This window comes from Nematolebias whitei, chromosome 17 (genome assembly GCF_014905685.2).
Source record: "Nematolebias whitei isolate Nwh7 chromosome 17, NemWhi1, whole genome shotgun sequence".
In the NCBI taxonomy this organism is placed as follows: Eukaryota; Metazoa; Chordata; class Actinopteri; order Cyprinodontiformes; family Rivulidae; genus Nematolebias; species Nematolebias whitei.
Window position 1 is genome coordinate 29,883,707 of NC_056514.1, and position 24,670 is coordinate 29,908,376.

Genomic DNA, 24,670 nt, shown 5'->3' on the forward strand with positions numbered 1-24,670 from the left:
ATTAACTGATTAGGGTAATATCCATGAGTAAAACTGGTCAGAGAGAGAGCAATTTCAAAATAAGGGTTTATGCCAGTCACATTTAGGGTTATAAACCTCACATCAGTGGAAGTTTAAAATGCCCACAGGGCGTTGATGTTAATAGGGAGAGTTACATAAAAAAAAAAAAAAAAAAAAAAATGTTGAGCAGCCTGCAGAGGCTAATCCACCAAAAAAAAAAGCGTGAAAATGTTCCTCTTGGCTCATCACTGGACGTGCTGATGGAAAAGGGGGGGTGAAATTGACAATATCATTGTAGGAGCGCACTAAAAGGGGGCGACGGTCCGCTCCACTACACCGTAGCAGGGATGTCTACAGTGGAGGAAGAAGAAGGGGGAGGGTACTACTTTGTCACAGGCTGAGTATGTAGATTAACCTTTCAATTAGTTGTTATCAGGTCCTCCATGTCTCGGCGCGAGCGCCTCAGCCTTCGTCTCGAGACCACCAAATCGCTCGGAATACGTCGCTTCACATTTACCCTTTCGACGTGAAAACGAAGAGGAGTATCCGAGGAAGGGGAAAAACTTGAAGACTACCAGCACATATTTACGGTAGCCCGTACTTTTTCCGTCTCCCCCCTCTTTTTTTTTTTTTTTTTTCCTCCTCTCCCCTCGCTTCTTCGCTTTATGTTTATCTTTGCATTAAACTTGCCGTTAATTTGTTGTATCCCTCCGCCGCCGCCGGCAGATTCGGGCTGTTCGAAGATGGAAACCTGCTAAAAAAAAAACCAGAGGCTGTTTGTCATTTTATTCCTGCGATATAATACGAGGAAATGGGAGCTCTGAGAACTAGTGATGGAGGAGGTTCGCTCCCAGCTGCCGTGTTAACTTGTATTCCCCGGTGAACATCTTTTTTCTCCCCCTCCAGGGCTCACTATTTGTCCTCATTGGGGATATTTGATAGTTAATGGTGATAAAGAGGTCATGCCGTGGTTGCACGGCGCACACGTACACAGGCAGAGCCTACTTTATTTATTTATTTATTATTTTTTTTAAATCGCATATTTATCGCTCCAACTCGTTGTCACGCAGTTTAAACGTTAAATATCAGGAGAATTACGGCTCCTCTCGGGAAAATAATGAAAGCAAGATTAAGACGGTGCTTTTTTTTTATTTTTATTTTTTTTATGTGCGCATGCATTTTATGACTTGTTCCACTTTAAGTCAATCTTAAAGCATTCGCAGTTTTTTTTTCCTCCCCCCCCCCCCCAAATGCAAACAAATGATCGATTTAACAAACAGCCAATTAAAGTCTAAAACGATCCAAATCACTTTCAAGTGTAACCAACTGTTTCAAGGAGGAATCCGAGTAAAGGTGGGCCGGTGTTAAACGCTATGCAAATGAGGTTAAATATTTATTACCACGCAGCCAGTTTGCATCTGTTACAGCGCGTTTGTAACTTATTAACAACCATCTCCCCGCTCGGAGCCGTAAATTGGGGTTTTATGAGCGTTAGAGGTGAATGATATCAATTCATCTCTGGAGGCACCTTAAGAGGCGGGTCAATGGCCGGAAGTGACAGATCACGCAGCCAGTGCGGTGCCGCTTAGAGTGAGCTCATACATAAAGATTGACATGTGCTTTATCAAACCAGAAATCGGATCTCGTCTTTACAGCCAATAATTGAAGTTGCCGGGGAGGGCACATTAGTGTAGGTAAGGTTTAATGAGACTCCATTGGATTGTAATCAGCGTCATGTCGGATTCATGTAAACTACAACATTGTAACAAAATGGCGACTGTTTAGGTGACATCAGTTGGGAAACGCTGACATTTATCAGCTCAACTCAGCGGAGCACAACTCCTCGGGGTTCGTTACGTTACTTGTTACCGGTTTGTAATGCTTTCCCCTGGATTTAAAAAAACAAACAACAACAACAACAAAAAAAAAACGACTCGCTCGGTGGTGACGGAGCTGTCAGGGAGGAAAAAAAAGTGAGCTATCGATTATTTATTTATACGTGTGTCGTTACCGCTCGCGCTCGCCAGTTTGTGTCGTCGTCGAGCTGTCAAAACAAAAGTGGTCTCGCGCGGACAACTAAAGGTTAAACTTTGATTTTTTTTTTTTTTTTTAAGAAATACATTTCGGTTGTCGGGCAGGGGACGTGACATGGTGATATTTTTAAACTTGTAAAATTGTGGCAGCGTCAAAAGAAAGGGCACCTGAAACCGAACATGTTTTCTGAAGTGGGTGGAAGTTTCTACTTAAATGTCATCGTGTGGAAAACTTGCTGTTTTGGGCGAATAGTTTTTCTTTTTTGTGTGTGTAGGACATCTGGGTTGGTGTGCGGATTAAAGTGTCAGACTATGGATTAAGTCACTTTGATTTCTTCAGCAGCCATGACAGCGCCTGCATCTGTTTTTGTCCATCTGTTTCTGGTGTTTTAGCACATCTCAAAATCCCTGCATTCCTTAAGCTTAGCCTTTACAGCCAGTATGCTATAAGCTACTTTTTTATGTTGTGTCTCAAACTGTTTGTGTTTCTCTCTTTTTTTTTTTAGATCTGAGCTGGGATTCTAATAAAACGCAGTTCCAGGTCAGCTGACAACTTCCATTGTGGAATTTACTTGTACTTTTCCTCGAGTTCACCCTGGATTTAGAAGATCTTTGCGGATGCTGTCGTGGAACATAACTTCCTGGCCGTACTAAGGATGTGGATGTACCTATTTTGCAGCTGCAGAAAGGGGGAATCTTTATGGATCACATTTTTGTGAGGCTTATTGTTCAACCATGGTAAAACTTGCGAACCCTCTCTACACAGGGTGGATTCTCGAAGCAATACAAAAAATTAAAAGGCAGAAGCAGAGGCCTTCAGAGGAGAGAATTTGTCATGCGGTGGCGACGGTGCACGGACTGGACAAGAAGACCGTCCTTGAGCAGTTGGAATTAAGCGTTCATGATGGCTCTATCCTCAAGGTTACAAATAAGGGGAGTACTTCCTACAAGGACCCAGGAAATCCTGGAAGAGTTGGATCAATCTTGCCTGCAAACACAGCTTTGCCATCAAAGGAATCTATATGGAATTCAAACGATCTCCGCCATATTGATTGGAATAAAATACTTAGGACCGCCATTGAAGGTCTGGATGATACCCATGGCTCCTCGCTAAAGAACATCGAGAGGTACCTGAGGAATCAGGATGACATCTCAAAAATGGTTGACAATCCTGCTTTTCGGCAAAGGTTGCGGCTGGCGGCGAAGCGGTCAGTCAGCAATGGCAGATTGGTAAAAAATGGCCCAAGGTATAAGCTCATCCATGGCGGTGTGGAGGGAAGGAGCTCCAGGTGTCCAAGTGCTTCCCCCTTGGTCCTGTCATCAGTGACACTCCTCCCCCATGAACGTGACCAGGTACATACACACCTGTATACTTGTTTGTCCCTCATTTCACATGTTTAAGCTTTTCTGTTTCTTCAGATGCTTTTGGAGACAGTTTTAGTAATTGAGTTGTTTTGGAACGTAAATGGAGCGATTTATGTGTCACTTCCACGTTGGTGGGATGAGATTTTGGGTTACCACTGAATGGAATTTGCTCAATAGGAATTTTACAATTATAGTCTGAATCTTTGGGACTTAATCCCTGGAGGTAAAAAAAATAATGCCCATCTAGAGTCCATCCCTTTAAGGCTGTGTTGCTAGTGGTTTCCATAATAAGAGAGCTTGGAAAATCAGAAAGTCATGCTGACAGTGTGTGTGGTAGGCAGCCTGCTTTGGGCTTCCCACAGGTTATGTAACTCTAGCCTAATGACCTTAAAGGATGTGGCCAACTATCTTGTGAGTTGCAGTAAAACATATATTTTATTGGTAATTTGCAAGGGCATGAGAGCATATTGCGGAAGAAGGCCAGAATATTCTCAGGCTACGTGCAGCTCTTCTGAGCTTTGTGCAAATAATGCTCGAAAGAGGAAATAAAACTTTATAAACAAACTTCCAGGTTGCATTCTTTCTGCTGCTTGTTGCCACCTCCAGGGATGGGTTCAGAGTTTGCCGAGATTCTGTTGTTGATGCTTGACAATAACACAAATATGCCAGTATTTTGTGATTTTCAATTTTAAGACCAGTGCAAGGTGGTGTTGGATGGAAAATGGTTGTCATTGTGTAGCGGTGCGAGCCGTGTGCAGTCATCTAGTTTGTTGTGAAAGCTTCTACCATGTCCTGTGTGGAGGTTTATCAAGATTAAGTGTGGTCTCATACTTTATGCACAAGTTATGCAGCTGAAGTGGCGAGCTGCATCAGGCAATAGAGCTGTCACCCTGTTCCTCGCCAGTTTCACAGTGAATAATCAGGAAGCGACACCTTGATACTGCAGCCACAACTGTGAGTGTGTCTGTGGTCAGGCCAAAAGTGAAACTGAGAACTGTTTTAGAGACACAGCGTCCTGCCATGGCTCTCAGGAAGGCCTGCTGTTTTCCATTTGGAGCATTTCAACCTATTGCTCCCGGCTTGATGACATCACCCCCCCAATTTTAAATTTAACATTTACTTCAAAGGATGAGACATATCTGCCTGCTTAGTTGTTAGGGCACACCAAGAGCGTGTGTGCAGAGAATAAGAGATACTTTGAGGGTTAAAAAGAACAGTCTTGGTTTAGAGTTTATTAGATTCTGAAGAGACTCTGGCAGGAACAAAGACAAGGAATGAGAGTTTTTTTCTCTTTTTTTTCCTGCTGTGTTATGCAACCAATTGAGCTCACTCTGTCTACCAGCAGTGCTAATAGGACCCCACCCCCTCACTCAGGACAGCCTGCTCTTTTGAAGCAGCATAATTTCATGTAATGTACTTAATTTAGAATCCCCATGTAAATCGTCAGCGTCTCTTCAGCTGCGTTTGTCTTTCTACTTTTGCATTTTAGCCTCGTGCAGATCGCAAATTGCTATTGATTTTATTCGCTAGACCTAAAAATATCCCCAGTGGAAATTAATCCAGTTCCTGGACCAGACTTCATAGGTTAGTTTCTGGAGAGTATGTTAATAGAACTTAATAATATTCACATTGTCTTTAAAAGTACCTTCACTATCTGTGTGCTCTGAGAATAGTAAGAACACTAGCTAAGCATAAACGGTCTGGATTTCAGTTCCATCACTTCTGTCTGTAGTTTATAATTTATTAATCCTTTATAAAAATGACACATGCCTTTTGCTTCTTCAAATACAGGAAAAATATTCCAAGTAAGGCTTTGTTGTGAAATATCTTGGCCTGAAATCAAGGAAGAACATTCTTCCTTTTATTTTAGCTGAGGGAATGGTATTTGACCTTTGAGAAGTGTTTTTCACTAACAGACTTTGTGTGATCCAGATAAAATATCTGGATGTGTATTGGTGCCTAATACTTAGCAAAATATTTTTTTAGAAATGTCAGAAAGTAACAAAAACATTCTCTGTTACAAGTTCTGTTTCAAAAAGTCTTCGCTTTAAGAGTTGAATAAAGAAAAATGTTGATTTTTACTTTTCAGGCCTACTGAACAAGACCGCCCCAATTTATAGATCTCACTAACATTCATGTGAGCAAAATGTGTTTTGATTTTCTTCTGTAACATGAGGCAATTACACAGCCACAGTGTTAAAACCTGCAGGTGTAGCTTCATCACATGTGAGAATTTTAGTGATTTTTATGCCGTACGAGCAGCTTTTAATGCTCCTGCACGCTTTCAAGTATTGACCCAGCAGGTTGGGAAATAGAGTGATCATTGATGTGGTGGTAAACTTCTTCCTCTCACTAAAGCTAGCTCATTGATACAGCCAGGAAAAGTGACATCAAATTGCTGCTGTTGTTGCCCTGTGCATCATTTAGATGCAGTGAGGAACTGAAAGGATGTCCTTACTCTGTTTTGGCTGCCAAATAAAAAGAAAACAAATAAAACAACCTTACTTTATTTCAGCTAAAGGCCAGCTGGAGGTAGGGCTGGGCGATATGAGGAAAATCTAATATCCCAATATTATTTTGCTATATCACGATACACGATATATATCACGATATTAATAAATAATCTCCAGTGTTACTTTAAACTAGTATTTAAAATTGCACTGGTGTACTCCATTCAAACAGACCATTGATGTTTTTTTTTAATTAAATAAAAAATCAGAATAAGTTTAAAATGTTTTATTGTAACCAATCAGTTGCACACAAATCATGTTCTTCAGTAATGAAATTAGTACCACTGTCTCTTACTGTGGTCAACACTATACCTTTAATAAACAAGATAAACAAGCAAAAAAAGTACACCAAGCACAAATCCACAATGAAAAATAAACTAGTTTGAAAAAAAAAAGGTGCTTGTTAGTGCTTTTTGCATAAAAATTGTAAAATCAATTTTGTTACTGTGTCAGTGATTTCTCTCCACTTTGTACTTTTTCTGTCATACGGGATGACTTTGGCAAACGAAGAAGCTAGTGTCATCTGCTTCACAGCTGTATTATTTAACGTTTTTTGTTGTGTGGGGAGACGTGGACATACGGAGTTTACAACATTCTTCATGTTGCAGTGGACGACTTCTTAGGTGGTGAAATAAATTTGTGGTACTGCTTCCTTTCATGGCAATGGTTTTACGACACGTTTTGCAAATTACCGCATTTTGTTCGACATCCTCCTTGTAAAATCCAAACCACTGCCAGATTATTGATCCAGTGCTGTTTCTCTTCGGAACTAGTTCATTGGACTCTTCAGTTATCATCTCATTCACCCCCTCACCTGAATCTCCCGCAGTCGCCATATTTTTTCCTTTATCCACGTCTATATGCGCATGCTCCGCACAGCGTGTCATGCGGAACATTTTCAGGTTGGGAGGGGCAGGGAGTAGTGATGCATTCGTTGCGTGTCGGATAAACGAAACTCACAGTGAATTTGATGCGGAAAGCTTATTATTTGAATGGCAATTTATACTCGATGGTTGCGATAGAGACATTTTAACCATCGTAAATTGAAAAACTCGAGATACATCGAGTATATTCGATACATCGCCCAGCCCTAGCTGGAGGTCATATCCAGTGCAGATTTGAGAGATGCAAATTTGGTTTACTTCAGGATGCTGATCTGCGTCATAGAAACCAGGAACTAATTATGGGCATCCCCAGAGTGCCATCCAAAGCTCTAGTCAATTGTAAGGCCTTAGTGTGTAAACTGATGATGAGGTGGGTTATTTATGATCACACCCAGTGAGTGATATTTTCCATTAAGAACTTCCTCTCAGCAGTCTGTTGCTCCTCTAGAGGCCTTTGTTTTAGAACTCATTTAAAATTTAACTTCACAAAACCCATGGTGAATTTTGTTTGGATGGTTTTGATTTGAACCTATGATTGGTTCGGTTTAGACTGTCTGTTGTAGGGAAGTAGACACTAAGCCTTTGCTCTCCCTCTGAAGTCAGCCTCCCTGCGTTCTCAGTGATCAATGGAGAAATCCTCTTAAACCTTGAGCTCATATTTTACTTCTTCTGAACTTGGCAATAAGCCCTTAAATGAGTGTTTGTTCTGAGACTCACAACATTTACAGTGTATCATGGCAGTAACAATGTGAGCATGTTATATTATTGAGGTAATTTGATTACATGCTGGTTAATCCTTTCAGACTCAAGTGCGAGCTTTAAGAATTGGATTAAGCCCTTAAACTATGATTACTAAGATCACTTACACATTCAGATGTAATGGATAAAGGAGGTGGATCTCAAATGCAGCATATCTCTGAGGATGAGAGTCATTTATAATTCATTTCTAGTCTGTGAGAACTCTGCTGGTTTTTTTTTATCTTCATTCTTCGAGCTTGTGCTTTCAGTTGGATTTTATTTATAAAAAATTTTTGTGTGGCTGTTTCATTAAATCCACAAGCTGGTTTTATCTTTTTTGGCTTTACCAGCAAAATCACTACAGCGATTTTCAAAAAATCCAAACAAAACACTCAGAAACTAACAAGACTCTAACATATAGCGCACAGCCCGTTTGTCTTTCAAACTGTTTGTTTCTGTTTGTTTTTGTTTTTTTTCTCCCGCTCAGCTCCGGGTTGACCCCATCCCAATATGCAGTTTCTGTCTTGGAACGAAAGAGTCCAATCGGGACAAGCAGCCAGAAGAGCTGCTGTCCTGTGCAGACTGTGGAAGCAGTGGTAAGTCGGCTTCAGAAACACTTGACTGAATGGCTGTTTTCAAAACTAAAATATACTTTACATGAAACAATAGACTGTGTAAACCACTGAGATGTTAACATGTTAGCAGAGCCTCAAAAGAAAAAGTGTATATGAGGAACTAAAGTGGTAAATATGGTCTAAAATCTTTTTAAAAACCCCCACAACAATCAGTAAGTATTCTGTGTTTTCCAAAGTTGAATATCGAAAGTTAAATATCGGACATAGGCCATTCCATCAAAATAACTCACTGATATTGAAGGCGCTGTTTATGTATGACAACCCAGCGACAAGGATGCCTGCAGCGCCATCACAACGTGATGATGTCACGTACGCCTACCTGATCGGATCACGGCAGAGAAGAAGTCAAAATGCACTACTACTTGTGCACTTTTCGCTTGTAAACAGGTTGAGTTCAGATTTGTGAAAATATACAAATTTGCACTGTTCGAGTGTTGTCGTTGCGTTAGAGAGTAAATGTCATGAATGAATTAGACATTAAACATAATCCAAGTTGAAGTGTTACATCATTTTCAGCCCCCTTTTTGGCATCTGTATATCACATCAATGTCGGTATCGGTTATCGGCCAAATAAGTTTTAACGTATTGGCGTATCGGATATCGGCCAAAAATTCAATATCGTGCATCCCTATTAAAAACCATAGACTTTTCAAGTTGGGTTGAATACCTTGAACTTTGCATCATTCACCAGCCAAATGAGCAAAATAACTCTTGGTAATAAAATAGTTTTTAAATTCAATTGCTAACTTGAAGTAACTATGCACAGAAGTCATTCTCAATACAACAAAGTAGTTTTTAATGGACTAAAAAAAGAAATGATTTAGAGGGATGCTTTGTACAGAGATGTAAAAAAATAACTGAATTATAGGCCAAATTCTTATATTGTGGTAAAAATACTGTAATGCTAGTATTCAGTGTTCTTAATTAAGAAACAAAATATGATTGATTAAGCTGCATTTTTATAATTAATACTGAGAATTGAGCATTGCTGTGCAAAGTGACTAGTTGTTTTTGCTTTTGTTCAGCGTTGGAGGTACACTGGGGTTGGTTAATTGACCTGTTAAGTGTTAGCTAATAAGTCACAGGTTCTGGCCATGCAGGAAGGCTGATTAAAACCTGTAGTGTAAATTAACACATGGTTCAACATTCATATAAAGCGCAGTGTGTGACATTCCATAAGAGCCAGCTTTACTCATGTGCTGGGTCTGATTTAGAAACAGCTGCTGCTCTGGCAAAACGTTGTACAGTTTCTGAGCCATATACACATGTACAATACAATAATTAGATGTTTATTGCTGCTGCTGTTTGGAACTGTAAGATTAAAAATAGTTCACTTGTTTAGAAATTAACTTTTGTGGTATCACTGGAGAGTTTTTGCAACATATCTTCTATTTTCAGGAGATTTAAATGTTTATATGTCTGAATAAATGTGTTGTTAAATAGCCTTATTGCTTAAATTACTTAAAATATTTAGCAATTTATCATAGTTAAAACCTTTTTTTTTTTACAGATTTGTAGGTATTTCAAAATGCAAATAAATGCAATGGTATAGTGTATGTTATATTATTGTTTAGCCACTTTAAGGAATGTTTGAAGAACAGTGTTGACATTGACTGGCTGAAGGAATTCATATTAACTGCATTCCATTCGGGCAAATACTCAAAGTGATCATTTTCATCTGAAATCATCCATTCATCCATCCATTGTCTTTACCCGCTTCTCCTTTGCAAGTTGCAGTAGCTGCCCATTTACAGCAGTCACTGTGAGAGAGGCAGGGGTACACCCCAGACATGTTGCAAGTCCCTCAGGGACACATCGAAAGAAACAACCATTTAGACTTACACCCACAACACCTTGGGACAATTTAGAGTTACCAATGAACCTAACTTGCATGTTTTTGGTTTGTGGGAGGAAATCAGAAGTACGTGAACAACATGTAAACTCTACCCAGAAGAGCCCCAGGCGGGAGGAGAACCTGTGACCTTCTTACTAAGAGGCGACAGCTCTAACCACTGAACCGCCATGCTGCCCAATTGGAAATCAATAAAGTCATTTTCACTCAGTTCAAATTCTATTATAAAGCAGCCCGGTTGTGGTGGCACAAAGATCAGCCCTTTTCCCGCTGCAAACTGTTGCCATTTCCTTTAGTGTTCTTTTGTTCCACTAAAATCACCTCTGCCAGTCATTTATGTTCGAACAATTATTTTAAATGCCGCGAGGAATAGTTTTCCTGGTGACATTTTTATAGCTCAAATTTGACAGAGTAGCGTCGAGGTGGTTTTCATTAACCACTTGTCGTGTACACAAATTGTGCTCTCACTGTAAAACAGCTGTTTTACAACCATGAGAGGGAGCTGCGTGTGAGAGAAGGCGAGCTTTTACATGACTTTCATGGATCGGCTTCCATTAGAAAGAGTGCTGCTGCTGTTTCTGCCTCATTAAGATCAAATTATCTGTAATTAGCAGCTCAGATGTTTGATCATACTGTTTTTAGACACAAGTTGTGGTGAGGAGAGAAAGTGGTGTGGATGTACAGGCACACCATAGTTTTCTTAGGATTTACCACGTTAATATTTAACTTTTTATTGTGTAAATAGATTGAAAACATTGACTCTTCTAGCTTGTAGGCTCAGCTAGTGCTGATAGCAACATGTCATATTAACATGTATTGTTGTTGCTCCTGAAGGGCATCCATCATGTCTAAAGTTCTCCGAAGACTTAACCTTGAATGTGAAGAGATTAAGGTGGCAGTGCATTGAATGCAAAACCTGCAGCTCCTGTCGAATACAGGGAAAAAATGCTGTGAGTATATTACTTAACACCATCTTTAGTGCTGTATATCCTATTCTGTGGATCCCAGTGATTTTTAGAGATTTGTAAACATGCTCATGTGCACAACTGGGCTCATTTTTCTAAAATAAGTTGAATGACAGTGGTGTTGCATGTATGCAATTGGGACATTCTTTCCTTTACACATTCCTGCTGTTCCTTTTCAGGATGAGATGCTGTTCTGCGATTCATGTGATCGAGGCTTCCACATGGAATGCTGCGATCCGCCGCTTTCAAGAATGCCAAAAGGTGAGGTGTTTACACTGTGTGGCTTCTCTGCTTCTTCCCTTCTGCTGTCAATTCAAAGCCTTTTCTTCACAGACGACCGTTTGGGGCTGTCACTCAGCACACAGAGAAGCACCAGTGGCTTATTTGGGGCTTTGCATGCATATCAAATTATTTCAGCATCCCTAGGGAGATTTTCTTTATCTCTGCATTACAGTACTGACCCTACAGCAAGGCTGGTAATGATGGTGCTGGTACTGTAATGGAGTATTTGGCAGGCAGTTCATACAAGTCACATAGCTTAGGTCAACAAGTTGACATGAAGTCTATTTTGGTGGTCAGAGAATTGACCCTGTGTTTTTCCTATGGATTTTCACTTTGTGCTGACTAATTGATTGTCATTGTGAGCTGGTGGGATTCTCGCCAACGCTTTGTATTAAAGGAAATGCTTCAAATGACTGTACTGTATGTCCTCTCAATTGATGAACCCACCGAAAACGTTACACTCTCTCTCTGCTTGGACGTCATCCAGGAACCTGGATCTGCCAAGTCTGCAGGCCAAATGAGAACGGGAAGAAACTGCTGCACAAGAAGGCTGATCAGATCAAACGTCGATATGCAAAGCCAATTGGAAGACAGAGAAATAAGCTCAAACAAAGAATGTGAGCGAGCAAATATTTTCCACACATCACCAGAAGTGATTTTCTATTTCTCTTGCGCTTCTACAACAAGCTGTTTGGTTCTTGTCCCAGCAGGTCTGTAACCAGTGGGGATGGCTCCATGGTAGCACTTGGAGGAAGGGGGTCACCTGGTAGGGGTCAAAAGATTACCGTCTGTTCCACACCTTCATCTGGTCATGCTGCATCTGTGACGGACGCCAGAGACAGATTGACTGTTGCAGATCCTTGTTGTGCGGTCAACGCCACCCAATTCACCTCTTCCCCTCCCACCACCTCTCCCTCCCTCACGCCCACCTCCACCCCAGCCACACTTACTGTTAACAAGAAAACCAAAGGGCTTATTGATGGGCTTTCCAAATTCTTTACCCCTTCCCCTGTGGGCCGTCGCTTGCGAGCTGTAGCCATAGAGTCGCCCTCCAAACAGTTCAGCTCTAGAGACAAGGGTCCGCCCAAACTGTCCAATTCACCAGAGCCGTTTGCCTTTGCTGCTGATGCCTCTCAAACGATAACCCCTCCATCTTCTGCACTTCTTCCCGCTTCCACATTGCCAGGACTTAGCCCCCCCTCGCAGGTGTCCAGCGGCTCCACTTCTGCTAATTCGCCGCAGAGCTCTTCCAGCCAGTCTAGTGTTCCTTCCCTGAGTAGTCTCTGCAGTAGCAGCCAACTGAAGGGACTTTTCGACGGACTCTCTCACATTTTTACTACTCAGGGACAGTCGCGGAAAAAGAGGCTACCAAGCTACGCACCACCTAAGCGCAAGCAGGATTTGTCCAAAACGGGGCTGCAGTGCCTTGGAAAGAACGAGTTTAGTAGAAATAGGTTACACTCCTCGTCAGCTGGGCCCGGCCGACCCAGAGGAACCCCTTTTAAGATGGTCAGTCATTTCAAATGTAACCCTTTCCTTAAAAATCACAGGACTCTAGGCAGGCTGAAGTATAGAGTGAGCCCTCAGAAGGGAGCCCCCTCACCAGGAAAGGCAGACTTGACAGACGGAAGAATTAAGCCTGAGAATAATCATGGTAAGCAAGGCTTAAAATACCAGCCAAGACCTGCGTCTCCACACCTTTAAGCTTCTTCTTTTTATTTTAAAGCTTGACACTCGCAGTTTTTTTTTTCCAAACCTGAGAAGACATCTTGAACATTCTAACAAGCTACTAATCCTTTTCCTGGTTTGAATATTTTTTTAGTTAACAAGTTTAGTTGCGTTTTGACTTGGCTGTGAAGTCTCTGTGGCTTCCATCTTCTTGCCCGTTGGCTTTTTGTCATAGTGCATGGCCCACTAACCCCCTCATGCTGCTCCTTGCTCTGTCCTTGACACTCTCCAGTAGTGTGCACACTGTGATCACCACATAGTAGGAACTGTAGTCACATTGCGCTCTTTCTCATCCCACCATCACTCTTAAAGTCACTGTCTCTTCTTAACCTCACTCTCACTGGTCATTAGACATGTCCAACCCGGTGATTCAGCCACCCAAGTTGACTCAGAGCTGACATGATGATTACACCCAGAATTGCTCTAACCCTTGCATTTTACTGTCTTCAAGAATGAAGTCTGAGCATGAAAAACACAGAAAATAACAACGTGATTCATGTTTCAAGAAGTTCCAAACAAAGTCCTTCTCAGACTTTAAATATGCCAGCAGCACATATCCATAAATATGCTAACGACACATCATTTCCACTTATAATGGGTTTTTATTTTGGTGGTTAAGTCACGGTGTTGATGTCTTTCATAAAATTACTGCCTGCTTTCCAACATTAGTTGCTTTTCATGTCGACACTCGCTCCCTCCAATGCATCTGCTTCTTAATTCATGGGAAACTGTCTTGGTGGATGACTAAGCACATGAAAGCGGTTACGCAATTAGAGTGATTTAGTTTTACTTCATTACATCAGGGATTTTAATATAAACATGCAGAGATGATACATTATGAAATTCCTCAGAGACTCAGCCTCAAACAGACTCGGCAGCAGCACTCACAGTATAAGCACATTAGCATAGAATGCATTTATGAGATTATTCAGCCACTGCTGCTTGAAACAGGCTGGTGTTTATGTGCTTGTCTGATGTGTTGTTGTTGTATTGTTGTGCCTGTAACAGGCCACAATGTGGAGCTGCATGTGAAGCAGGATGTCCAGACAGAGTGTGTGGCCATGTTGAGTGACCACGTGACCGAGGAAGACACTGAGACGTTCACACGGGTCCAGGAATTTGCTGCTCAGGTGAGGAAACGGTGTGAAAAGGTTCAACCTGAAGTGACAGAAGATATCAAGGACAATAGATATGTTTATATGGACATAAGTAATCGGATTAAATGGCCATTCGGAATAAAAATGCATCATGTAAACACCCCATTCAGATTATTCTTTGTTGATTCAGCTCGATCCGAAAGAATTTGCGATCAGAATGAGACGGGTGGTTTATGCCGATTCATAATCCCAACGGTGTGCATGTAAACACTTAATCTGTTCATTTTTTTCCGATTGTGGAAAACTGACCTGTGCACATGGGCGACCCATGTCTGCATCACGTATGGCAGTCTGGCTAATGCTAATAACATTAGCTTGTCGGGGAAGCAAAACTGGTCAGTGAGCGACACATTTTTACTAGAAACTTTGAAAGAGCTCAAAATGATCTGTATTACCTGGAGCTCAGTCAGGGAGAGCTGTAACGTCTCCACCGTCATTGAAACCTGTCGGGGGTCCATTTTGGGCACTCAGGTTTGTTTACGTTCATCCCGGAAGTAAACTCAAAGTAGAACTTCTTCTTCTGTGTTTTTTTTTTTTTTTTAGGTGAGTTGACCACTCTGCGCATGTCAGTACTTCTGTTCAGAACAAAAGCCCGCTGCATGTAAACGCTCGTCATGAACGGGTTGTTCCCATGTAAACGATACATTTGAATAATTTAATTTGAAAACATTTCAATCCGGTCAAAGAATTTTGCGCATGTAAACATAGCCACTGTAAACTGACATGAGAAACAACATTTGCAAATAGGAATATTACAGAATTAAAAACAATTAAGGTCTTTGTATTTGTCTTTTCAAAGCAGATGAAAACTTTTATCGCCACTCTACATTTTGCTGGTATAAAAACTAAAAATAAGCACAAATGAATAAAATATATAAACATGACCTATTCATAAAATATGAAAATAAATTTAATTACGTAATAAATGCAGTCCCAGTAGACCGATTTTTGTATTAACCTACAATATTTGTCTGAAGTGCTGTCATTAGTTGACTTATAGAGCTGTAATATATGATTAAATGTGTATGTTTCTCATTTCAGTAAACATACTGTACTTGCCGCCATGCATGTTGCACCACCGTTATAAGTCGCATCAGTCCAAAAATGACTAATAAAGTCGACAAAAACATTAATACATTGCTTTGCCATATAAGTTGCATCTATTATACGTCATCGCTGACCACCTGGAAGCGTGAGCCGGTGTTGTGCCAAAAATCAATTAGCTGCCAAATGGTGGCCCCAGGAGCGTGCATGGGAGGCCTTTAAAAATAATTTTAAAAGATTAACGCTTAAAAACAATTATTTGTTTGCTCGAAATTATAGCAAAGGTATGTCTCATTTTAACTTTTCCTTAATAAACGCACTTTGACGGTCAAATCAGCTGCATTTTCAAAAGCCTATTTGCGGCTGTGGGAGCGCACAGAGGGAGGACTCTCTGTGCATTTCTTCAAAATTTAACAAGATAACCACCTAAAAACAATTATTGTTTGCTCAACATTATAGTAAAGGTGTGTCTCAGTTGAACTTTTCCTTAATAAATACACTTTAATGGTCAAATCAGCTGCAGTTCGCCTCGGTGGCGCGGTGAAATGCAGCTGATTTGACGTTTGCTCCAGGAGTTCCGGAGCAAGACGAAGGTGGCTCTGTATGGCAAGCAAAGTGTCTCATTAATAGCCACTTTTACCTATTAATGAGACACTTGGCTTGCCATATTACTCGAGGGCCTGCTAGTGGCTGAAAATGGTAGTGTTCAATATTTTCCATGCCAGAATGAATTAAATCGTCAGATCTCAGCCAAAAATTAGGTTATAAATATGGTAGAACAAAAACATAAATAAGTCACTTTGCTGTATAAGTTGCAGGACATGCTAATTTATGCAAAAATATGCAACTTATACAGCGAAAAGTACAGTAATTCAAGTTAGGGTTTTTTTTTTCTACTTTTTACATTATTTAGTCTATAATTGTTGAATGCCAGCAACAAAAAAGGGCTTAAAATAAACAACTGCAATAAGGTTATCCCGTAGGTTCCCGTAGAGGAACACATGTTCTTGTTTTTAAATTATCATAAGGTATCAGTATTTTTGCAACAAAACATTCTGATTGAAGTGACCAGTTTTTGACAGAACTGTCATATCTTTCATTTTCACACGGGAATTTTAAACCACAGTCTTGACATGAATTGTACTGATGCAGTTATTGTAATTTTTGATAAGAGACACTGCAATTTATCTGGGTCACACTAGTTATCTATTTGCTTTTGTAAAATCCCACAGAAAACTGGATCTCTGATGAACACAGAGTTTATGCGATGCCCCTCTGTCATTGAATTTGGGAAGTATGAGATTCAGACCTGGTACTCTTCACCGTACCCACCTGAATATTCGAGGTAATATTCTGGCACACTTTCCCCCAATTAAACTGTTTATATTTTCTTCCTTTTTGCTACTAAAAAACTTTGCACTCTGAAGTACAAACTGCAACTCTTTATTTTTCCTTTAACAGATTACACAAGCTTTATCTGTGCGAGTTCTGTCTGAAGTACATGAGAAGCAAAAACATTCTCCTGAGACACATAAAGAAGTGTGGCTGGTTCCATCCACCAGCCAATGAAATCTACAGAAAGGACAACCTTTCTGTCTTTGAGGTCAGCTCTCTTTTACAGCAATAGAGCAATAACTGTATGCTGCATGAGATATCCCCAATAAATGAGCTCCAGGATAAGGAGGAGAAATACTCCGATTGAACAGTGTCCCTTTGCTCTTTTTTCTGCATTTAGGTTGATGGAAATGTCAGCAAACTGTTCTGCCAAAACCTCTGCCTGTTAGCCAAGCTTTTCCTGGATCACAAGACCTTGTATTATGATGTGGAGCCTTTCCTCTTCTACATACTTACAAAGAATGATGAGAAAGGCTGTCATCTTGTGGGCTATTTCTCCAAGGTATGAATTACAGAGTGATTTTTATGGGAAACGAAGGATTACCACACATCAATTTGGAACGATGATGCAGATAGAGGAAAAACCTCGCTGTAATTTGTCTGTTTTTGCAGCAAGGATTTTAAACTTCTATCCACAGCAGTGCCTAAACGATGAGCTTATTAAGCTGAATTGTCAAGCCAAGCGCATTTGTTGGTTTGAGCTTTTTTACATTTGGAAGATTTGAAGCGTTTCTCTCATTTACATAATTGTAAATTGACAGTTTAGGATTCTTTAACGCAAGAAAATATCACAATTTCCTGGCAAGATAAGTAGAATAATTTCTAAACAGATTTGTTGCTAATGACCGTAATCATTAGTTGCAGACCTAATTCTCACACTGTGGTACATTTAAAGTGAAAGTCATTACCCTGTGTGTATGTGCACAGCTTAAAGACAAGGACAATGGCAGGTGCAGTAAATTGCCAGCTTCAGCAGAGCTCTGACATACTTGATCTGTTTCTCCTTCCCTCAGGAAAAGCTTTGCCAGCAGAAGTACAATGTCTCCTGCATAATGATTATGCCTCAGTACCAAAGGCAAGGATTTGGAAGGTTCCTTATTGATTTCAGTAAGTTCTTTAAAGCTTTTTTAGACCACCAGAATCACTGTTTTTTTCATCGTTTTTATTTTTCTTTACACTGATAATTTCAGATTAAAGGGTGGATTTGCAGCTTGTGGCAAGGTGCTGTTATTTTGTTAAGCCGTTGAAAGGGTCTAATCAAGAGCATTCATGTACAGCGCTTGGCAATCACAGATGATTAGGTGTAAGGAACAACATTCTGGCTGCTTTTATTATTTGGCAACTAGTAGTATTTTACCTAAAAAGCTGTTGCTATAGAAGATGCCCCAAATTTTCTCTTCCTGACTTGTGACGGGGTGTAGATGCTGCTTTTATGTTTTGGTGTAGTAAACGCAGCACATATAGCTTTTATAGCCTTGCAGTTCACTTAAGAAAACAGTTGCTGCCTTGAGTGGATTTCTGTGTTTAGGCGGGCGTTTTTTGTCAGTGTAGGCATTTTTATTATTTTCGAGTCGTCTCTTTGTCGACTTTGTGCACGAAGAAGAAAAAAGGAGGGAAGTGAGCGCAGGGAGGGCGGGCGGTAATGGAGCATTTGATTTCCTGTTCACTTTGGGAGCCATTGAGACACAGAGATGCGAGAGGATCTGTGATATTGAGAGTGTGCAGATAACAAAGACGGGGATTAAGGGAGATTGAACACAGCTGAGTTCTGAGCTCTTTGAAGGCTTTATTGGAAAATGTAGCTCTGGAGCTGGAAGTTGTTTAGATTAAGATTTTTCTGTTATATTGGATTGTTTTAGAAGAACATTTTGTCTCAGGTAGCTCTGAGAGCACAGTGTTGGTATGTACGTTTGTTTGGGAAACGTTCCCTTTTCACATCCTAACTCAAAAGTCTCGTAATGACTCGTTTGTTCTTATGTACCACAACGAATTGGAAAAAAACAAACAGTTTTGATTAAATTTGATATAATTATCATTGCTGTTTGTTTTCAGAAGCTCATTTTCTTAGCTGTTGTAATAAATATTGTTACTGGAATATTATGCGTTCACTGTTTGGTGATTAGATTTGCTTGTTTGGTTTTTGGAGTGGGAGCCCATTAAAAGGTATTAATTAATGTCATGTCTCCTGTAATAGATGACCTTTGATGGGGCTGTCATAAAGCTAATTATACTCACATATGTATTAGTATTAGTTCTTTCTGTTGTTTGTTTTCTCTCGTTTGTTTAGTCTCCTGTGAGAAATGACATTCAGCTGCTTCTCCATTTCACTTTGTCTCTGTTTCCTCTTTGCTTCCCTCTTTCATCCTCTTTTGTTGCCCTTGCCAGCTTGTATCATAGCTTCTGACAGAGGTTGAAAGAGTGGAAAGCTGATTGCCTTTCCTCCCTTTTATACTATTTGAAGGTGAATCCCAACAATGGCTTGTTGTCACATCCTGACATGAATATCTAAACCAAAAAGGAACGAGTTGCAATCTGAAATAACCCAGCTGCAGCTTACCGCTTAACTAAAGCATTTTTTTGTTGTTTTGTTTGAATCTTGTCTTTTTAGGTTACCTTCTCACCAGGCGAGAAGGACAAGCTGGCTCCCCAGAGAAGCCGCTGTCAGAACTGGGTCGCTTATCCTACCTGGCATATTGGAAAAGTGTCATACTGGAGCACCTTTATAAGCACTCAGATAAACACATCAGTGTTAAAGGAATAAGCAGAGCCACGGGGATGTGTCCACATGACATTGCCGCTACTCTCCAGCAACTCGGAATGATTGACAGACAGGATGGCAGGTCAGTTTCCGAGCCTTAGTCTCCTTCAGACTTCTTTGCCGCTTCTGTCTGCTGTCTGACTTATCCAGGCCAGGGAGTATTTTTAACAGCATATCCATTAATGCTGCTGAATATTGACAGAAGTAAGTCAGGTTAAGTACCCCCAAGGACACGGAGCACCTGGGGTCCCAAAGAGCTCATCTTTGTGCTTGGATTTAACCACACATCCACTTCTCTGCAATGAATGGTGCCTGCTTTGGGTGTGGATGTGCTGCTAATTCATAAGCCTTTTATTCTCTTTATGTCACAGGGTTGTGTTGGTCCGAAGAGAAAGATTGCTTCAGCGCCACGTGGAGACACTGAGGGCTAACCCACGTAAAACTGTGGTGGACCCAGATGCCTTGCGCTGGACTCCTTCCATTACTCTGAATGCTGTCCTTTCTGAGGAGGAGAGGGAGGCAGAGATGGATGTGGGTTTCATTTTTTTGTTTACACCTACCTAAAGCATAATTAGTGGATGTTTGATTAGCTGAGGCCAATAAATGGACAATCATTCTTGCTTTAACCAGAATGTTGTGCAAAAATTGCTCTAAATTAGTTCATTGCATAAATAATAGTAATGACTTTACCATATAATTCATTCTTTCAAAGGGAAATGATTTTACTATGACAAACCAACAACCAGGCAGGACACTGCTTAGAAACCTGCACTGATTAATTTGTTGTGACGTTAATTCCAATCTCTTGTTTTCCCATTAGCCTCTCTGGTCTGATGTTTTGTCCGTGCACGCTCCTTTCCCAGAGATAATGCGTCTTGTCCATTTAATTACCAGGCTGAGCGGCTAAAGGAGCAGGCTAGTTGTTGGGAGAAGGAGGAGAGAGATGGCTACATGATGACTCACGGTGGCAGGCAAACGCTCACCAAGGTCCATTGCAAGATTCCCTACAGGACGTACGAACGCCGCCCCGCTCCCCCCTGGTCAAGGCGCATCCAGCAGTCGGAGGCAGTGAGTGATGACGAAACTGATGACGACAACGATGACTTTGATGGCTCACCCCCTATCTTGACAAAAGCCCATGCAATGCTTGCAGCCAAGAGAAAGGTGACTTAGTGCTTATGTGCTTTTTCTGTCTACATAGAGAGTGCAGCTTTTGGTTTGCAATAAAGTGAAACTGCACGTAAATCTAAATATTTTCCCTTATTAAAGACCCTGTTGTTTACTTGAGTGTGAGAGAGAGGTTTGATAAATATTCATAGATTCGGTGAAGGGTTCAGTAGCTTCCTCCTGTCATCTGGAGCCTCCCCTGTGTGCCTGCAGCAGTAGATAATGGATTGTGTTTTCACTGCTGGTGTCGAGACTTTGCCGGCTAAACCTTGTACTATTGTCAGTGGTCATGGTTAATTTACCGCCCTCTTGTGTGCTCCTTGCATCTGCTCCATCTATATGGCACTGCCCCCTTGTGCTGCAGATAATACTACAGCTGGCTGCATGATGTCAGAGAGGTCTATGTGGAAACCAGAGAAAGACTGATACTGGGTGTATTTAGTGCACAAGTTACAGTATTGATTTCACATTCTGCTTGTGAGGGGTTTCAAAAAGGAAAGCGGTCGAGTCGTACGCAGCCGGTGGGATACAACTCGAGAATGTAAAATATAGACTGTGGTCTCTGCTTGCTCTGCTTGTCTCATTTGTGGTTTTCCACACCAGGCTGCCGTGCTTAAATATTTAGTCTTGCAGTGGGTTTTTTAAACATTCAGCACAGAATTCTGAATGAATCCCTGCCATATTCTCATGGAGGTCATCCACGTAGTGCCCCGGTTTTGGGTCTTAATACTCGACTGTGAAGGAAATTTTCATAGGTTGTTCTTTTCTTTGCCTTTCAGAGCACTGCTGTTCTCAAGAAGAGAGGCCGTAAAAGGAAGCGAATCAACAGCAGCGTCACAACAGAAACCATCTCTGAAACAACAGAGGTGCTGAACGAACCGTTTGACAACTCGGAGGATGAACGTCCCATGCCCCTGCTGGAGCACACCTCAAGAATGGGTGAGATGGAGGAAGATGATGATGATGATGAGTACGAAGAGGAGACGACACTAAAGTACAAGACGTCAAGTATACCAATAAAACGTAGGAGAGGTCGCCCAAGACTGGAGAAAAATGCACAGAAAGACAATCTTGAGCACTGGAACGAAGGTATTTCTGTTTGCAAATAATTATTCACACAACATTTTTGGCATTATCTTTAAAATATATTTATTGCATCAGATTGTTTTACTTCAATGGCACAATATATTTATTTATTTAATATTTTCAGGCTCTAACATAGTCTCCAAGAGACCTGGCAGACCCCGTCCAGTAAAGAGGAAGAAAGGCTGGCCCAAAGGAGTTAAACGCGGCCCTCCTAAATGGAGACTAAAGAACGAACGAAAGATGGGCTTCAAGCTGAACCTCTACACCCCCCCTGAAACACCTATGGAGTCGGAGCAGCACCATATTCGCACTGAAGAACCAAAACAAGAACCAGACCAGGATGTCAGTTCAGATGAAGGCACAAAAGTAAGCAGAGGCTCGGCTAGTCCAGGTTTAATGCAGGAGGGGCTCAACTCTGAGCCCCCAAGTCCTGCTGAGCATGGCTCCCAGATGTCAAGCTCCCCTGAGGGATCACCTGTAGCATCACCGGCGTGTTCCCCTGCTCCGTCTGTTGATCCTGAGTCGCCCAGGCCCGTGGACCGACCGGACTCACCAGAACCCCACGAGGATGACCAGCAGGAATGTGGACATGATCAGGACTCACCAGCCAAAGATGTGGAGCTCAGTACTGAGGGTGCTGCGTCACAGAAGAACGAAAATGATGACGATGAGGAAAAAAGAGTTCAGACAGAGGATCAGGATGCTGATGATGAAGATGAAAATCGTAGAAAAACGCCAGCGCCTGACAGCAGTGCAGATGAGCCGGGACAAAGTTTAAAAGACATACCAAAATACACCCAACCTTTTTTAGATCAAGAAGAAGACAACGGCTCTGAGTTGAGTCAGCAGGTTGGTAAAGAACTGTGTAGTGACAAAGAACCAGTTACTGCTGCAGCAAATATGCAGGATATAATGGAAAGTACAGAGACGGCACCTCCACCTGAAGCTGCAGCAGTCGCCTCGATAGCGGCTGCAGACTCGGATAATCCTGCAGACTCTGAGTCGGAGGAGGAAAGCACACCCAGCCCTTGTCCAAATCAGCCACCTCTTCCTCCTGCAGGGAATTCTAAAATCAGTCCCATGCTGGGAGAGGATCACCCCGTCTGCACGGAGATTGACTCAGAGACTGTTCAAGCTGTTCAGTCCCTGACCCAAGAAAGTGAGGGAGAGAACGTTTTCCAGGACTGTGTAGAGAGCCAGGAGCCCTGCAGGAATCTGCGGAGCTATGCCCATGTTGCCCAAAGCCCTCAGCTCACTTCACTGGACGACTGCCCTCAGTCAAACCACAGCAGTCCCCTTTCCTCAGCGCAGTCCCATCCCAGCCAGTCTGTACGCTCTGTTAACAGCCCGGCTGTCTCCATACTCGAGAGTGGCTACACTCAGATCAGCCCTGACCACAGCGCCATCTCTGTGCCCTCGCTCCACAACATGGAGACGAGTCCCATGATGGATGTGCCGTCGGTGTCAGATCACTCCCAGCAGGTGGTGGACAGTGGATTTAGCGATCTGGGCAGCATTGAGAGTACCACAGAAAACTACGAGAACCCCAGCAGCTACGATTCCACCATGGGGGGTAGCATCTGTGGCACAGGCCCCTCCCAGAACAGCTGCTCATATGGCACCATCCCCCCCAGTGGTCTGCCCCAGAGCAGCTGTGCCGTAAGCCAACAAATGGCTGCCGTTAACCCGGGCAGCTGCGGGATGATTCAGCAGAACAGCCTGAGCTCGCCGACGCACTGCAACGTCAAGTCGCCGCAGGGCTGCGTGGTGGTGGAGAGGCCCCCCAGCAACAGCCAGCATAACCAGCACAGTCAACACAGCCAGCGCAGCCAGCACAGTCAACACAACTCCCACGGCAGGCACGGTCCACACAATCAGCACAGCCAACACAATCAGCTAACCCAGCATAGTCAACACAATCCTCACAACCAGCATAGTCACCACCACAATCACCACCCGCAGCACAATCAGCTCAGCCAGCACAATCAGCACGCTCAGCATAGCCTTCACAATCAGCACAGTCAGCAACAGCCCATGGCTCAGTGCGCCATACCCCCCAACTTCACCACCGCCGTGCAGCTGGCAGACATTCCTGAGTCTGGCAACCCGAACTTTGCACTCTACGAGAGGATCAACCATCAGGGGGAGTACGGCGGTGGGCACTACTCTCAGTCATCTGGCCTGAGTCTGGCCAAGCTGCAGCAGTTCACCAACACATTCATCGAACACCCCCACTCCCTGCCTTTCAACCACTCCGCTTCACACCCCATCACATCTTATGCAAACACGCCTTCGCTCTCCTCACAGCACTCCAGTCTAGTATCGTTGTCCCAGACCCCACACAGGGTCTCCAACCCACAGGTGCAGGCCACCATGACCCCTCCCCCGAATCTCAGCTCGCCACCACACATGATGCTACAGCCCAACATGGGCATCCCGTCCTCGCAGCGGATGCCCCAAATGACATCTAAGACTCACATCTCTGCACGCTCCAAGTCGGCCTCATTGTCCCACCACCAGCAGCAGATGTACTCCCGGCCGGCACAGACTGTAGCCATGCAGGCGCCATCCAGGACGCTGGCCGCCATGCCACGCATGAACATGAGCATGAACATCATGCCGGCGCCAGGCTACAATGTCAACTCCATGAACATGTCCTCCCTGAACGCCATGAATGGCTACAGCATGAGCCAGCCTATGATGAACAGTGGCTACCATGGCAACCATGCCTATATGAACCAGTCACCCCAGTACTCTATGCAGATGGGCATGATGGGAACACAGCCATACCCCCAGCAGCCCATGCAGGCTCCGCCACATGGCAACATGGTGTACTCTCCAGCTGGTCACCATGGTTACATGAACACGGGCATGTCCAAGCAGTCCCTGAAAGGGCCTTTAATCAGGCGATAGCTCTCCGCAGGACTGAGCTGCTTCTTTCTCACGTGCATTTGGCCGTTTGAACGATGCCCAGATCAGGCCTTGTGGGTTTTTTTTGTTGTTTTTTTGTTTTCCTCTGACAGTGTCTTTTTGTTTTTTGTTATGTTTTATTATTACTTAAAAACCAGCAG

The 24,670-nt window shown here is 42.5% G+C and overlaps 1 protein-coding gene across 1 annotated transcript; it reads left to right on the plus strand.

Moving 5' to 3' along the window:
• The first annotated feature begins 399 nt into the window (after nucleotides 1–399).
• On the plus strand, nucleotides 400–24,670 carry kat6b (K(lysine) acetyltransferase 6B). Its single transcript, XM_037691473.1, has 17 exons — nucleotides 400–590; nucleotides 2,540–3,386; nucleotides 8,018–8,126; nucleotides 10,852–10,967; nucleotides 11,162–11,243; nucleotides 11,752–11,881; nucleotides 11,975–12,918; nucleotides 14,001–14,122; nucleotides 16,426–16,538; nucleotides 16,655–16,796; nucleotides 16,929–17,090; nucleotides 17,602–17,695; nucleotides 19,197–19,428; nucleotides 19,718–19,877; nucleotides 20,241–20,510; nucleotides 21,293–21,602; nucleotides 21,724–24,670. The coding sequence occupies exons 2-17, from the start codon at nucleotides 2,769–2,771 to the stop codon at nucleotides 24,510–24,512; spliced, it is 6,393 nt and encodes a 2,130-aa protein (XP_037547401.1). The 5' UTR covers nucleotides 400–590; nucleotides 2,540–2,768; the 3' UTR covers nucleotides 24,513–24,670.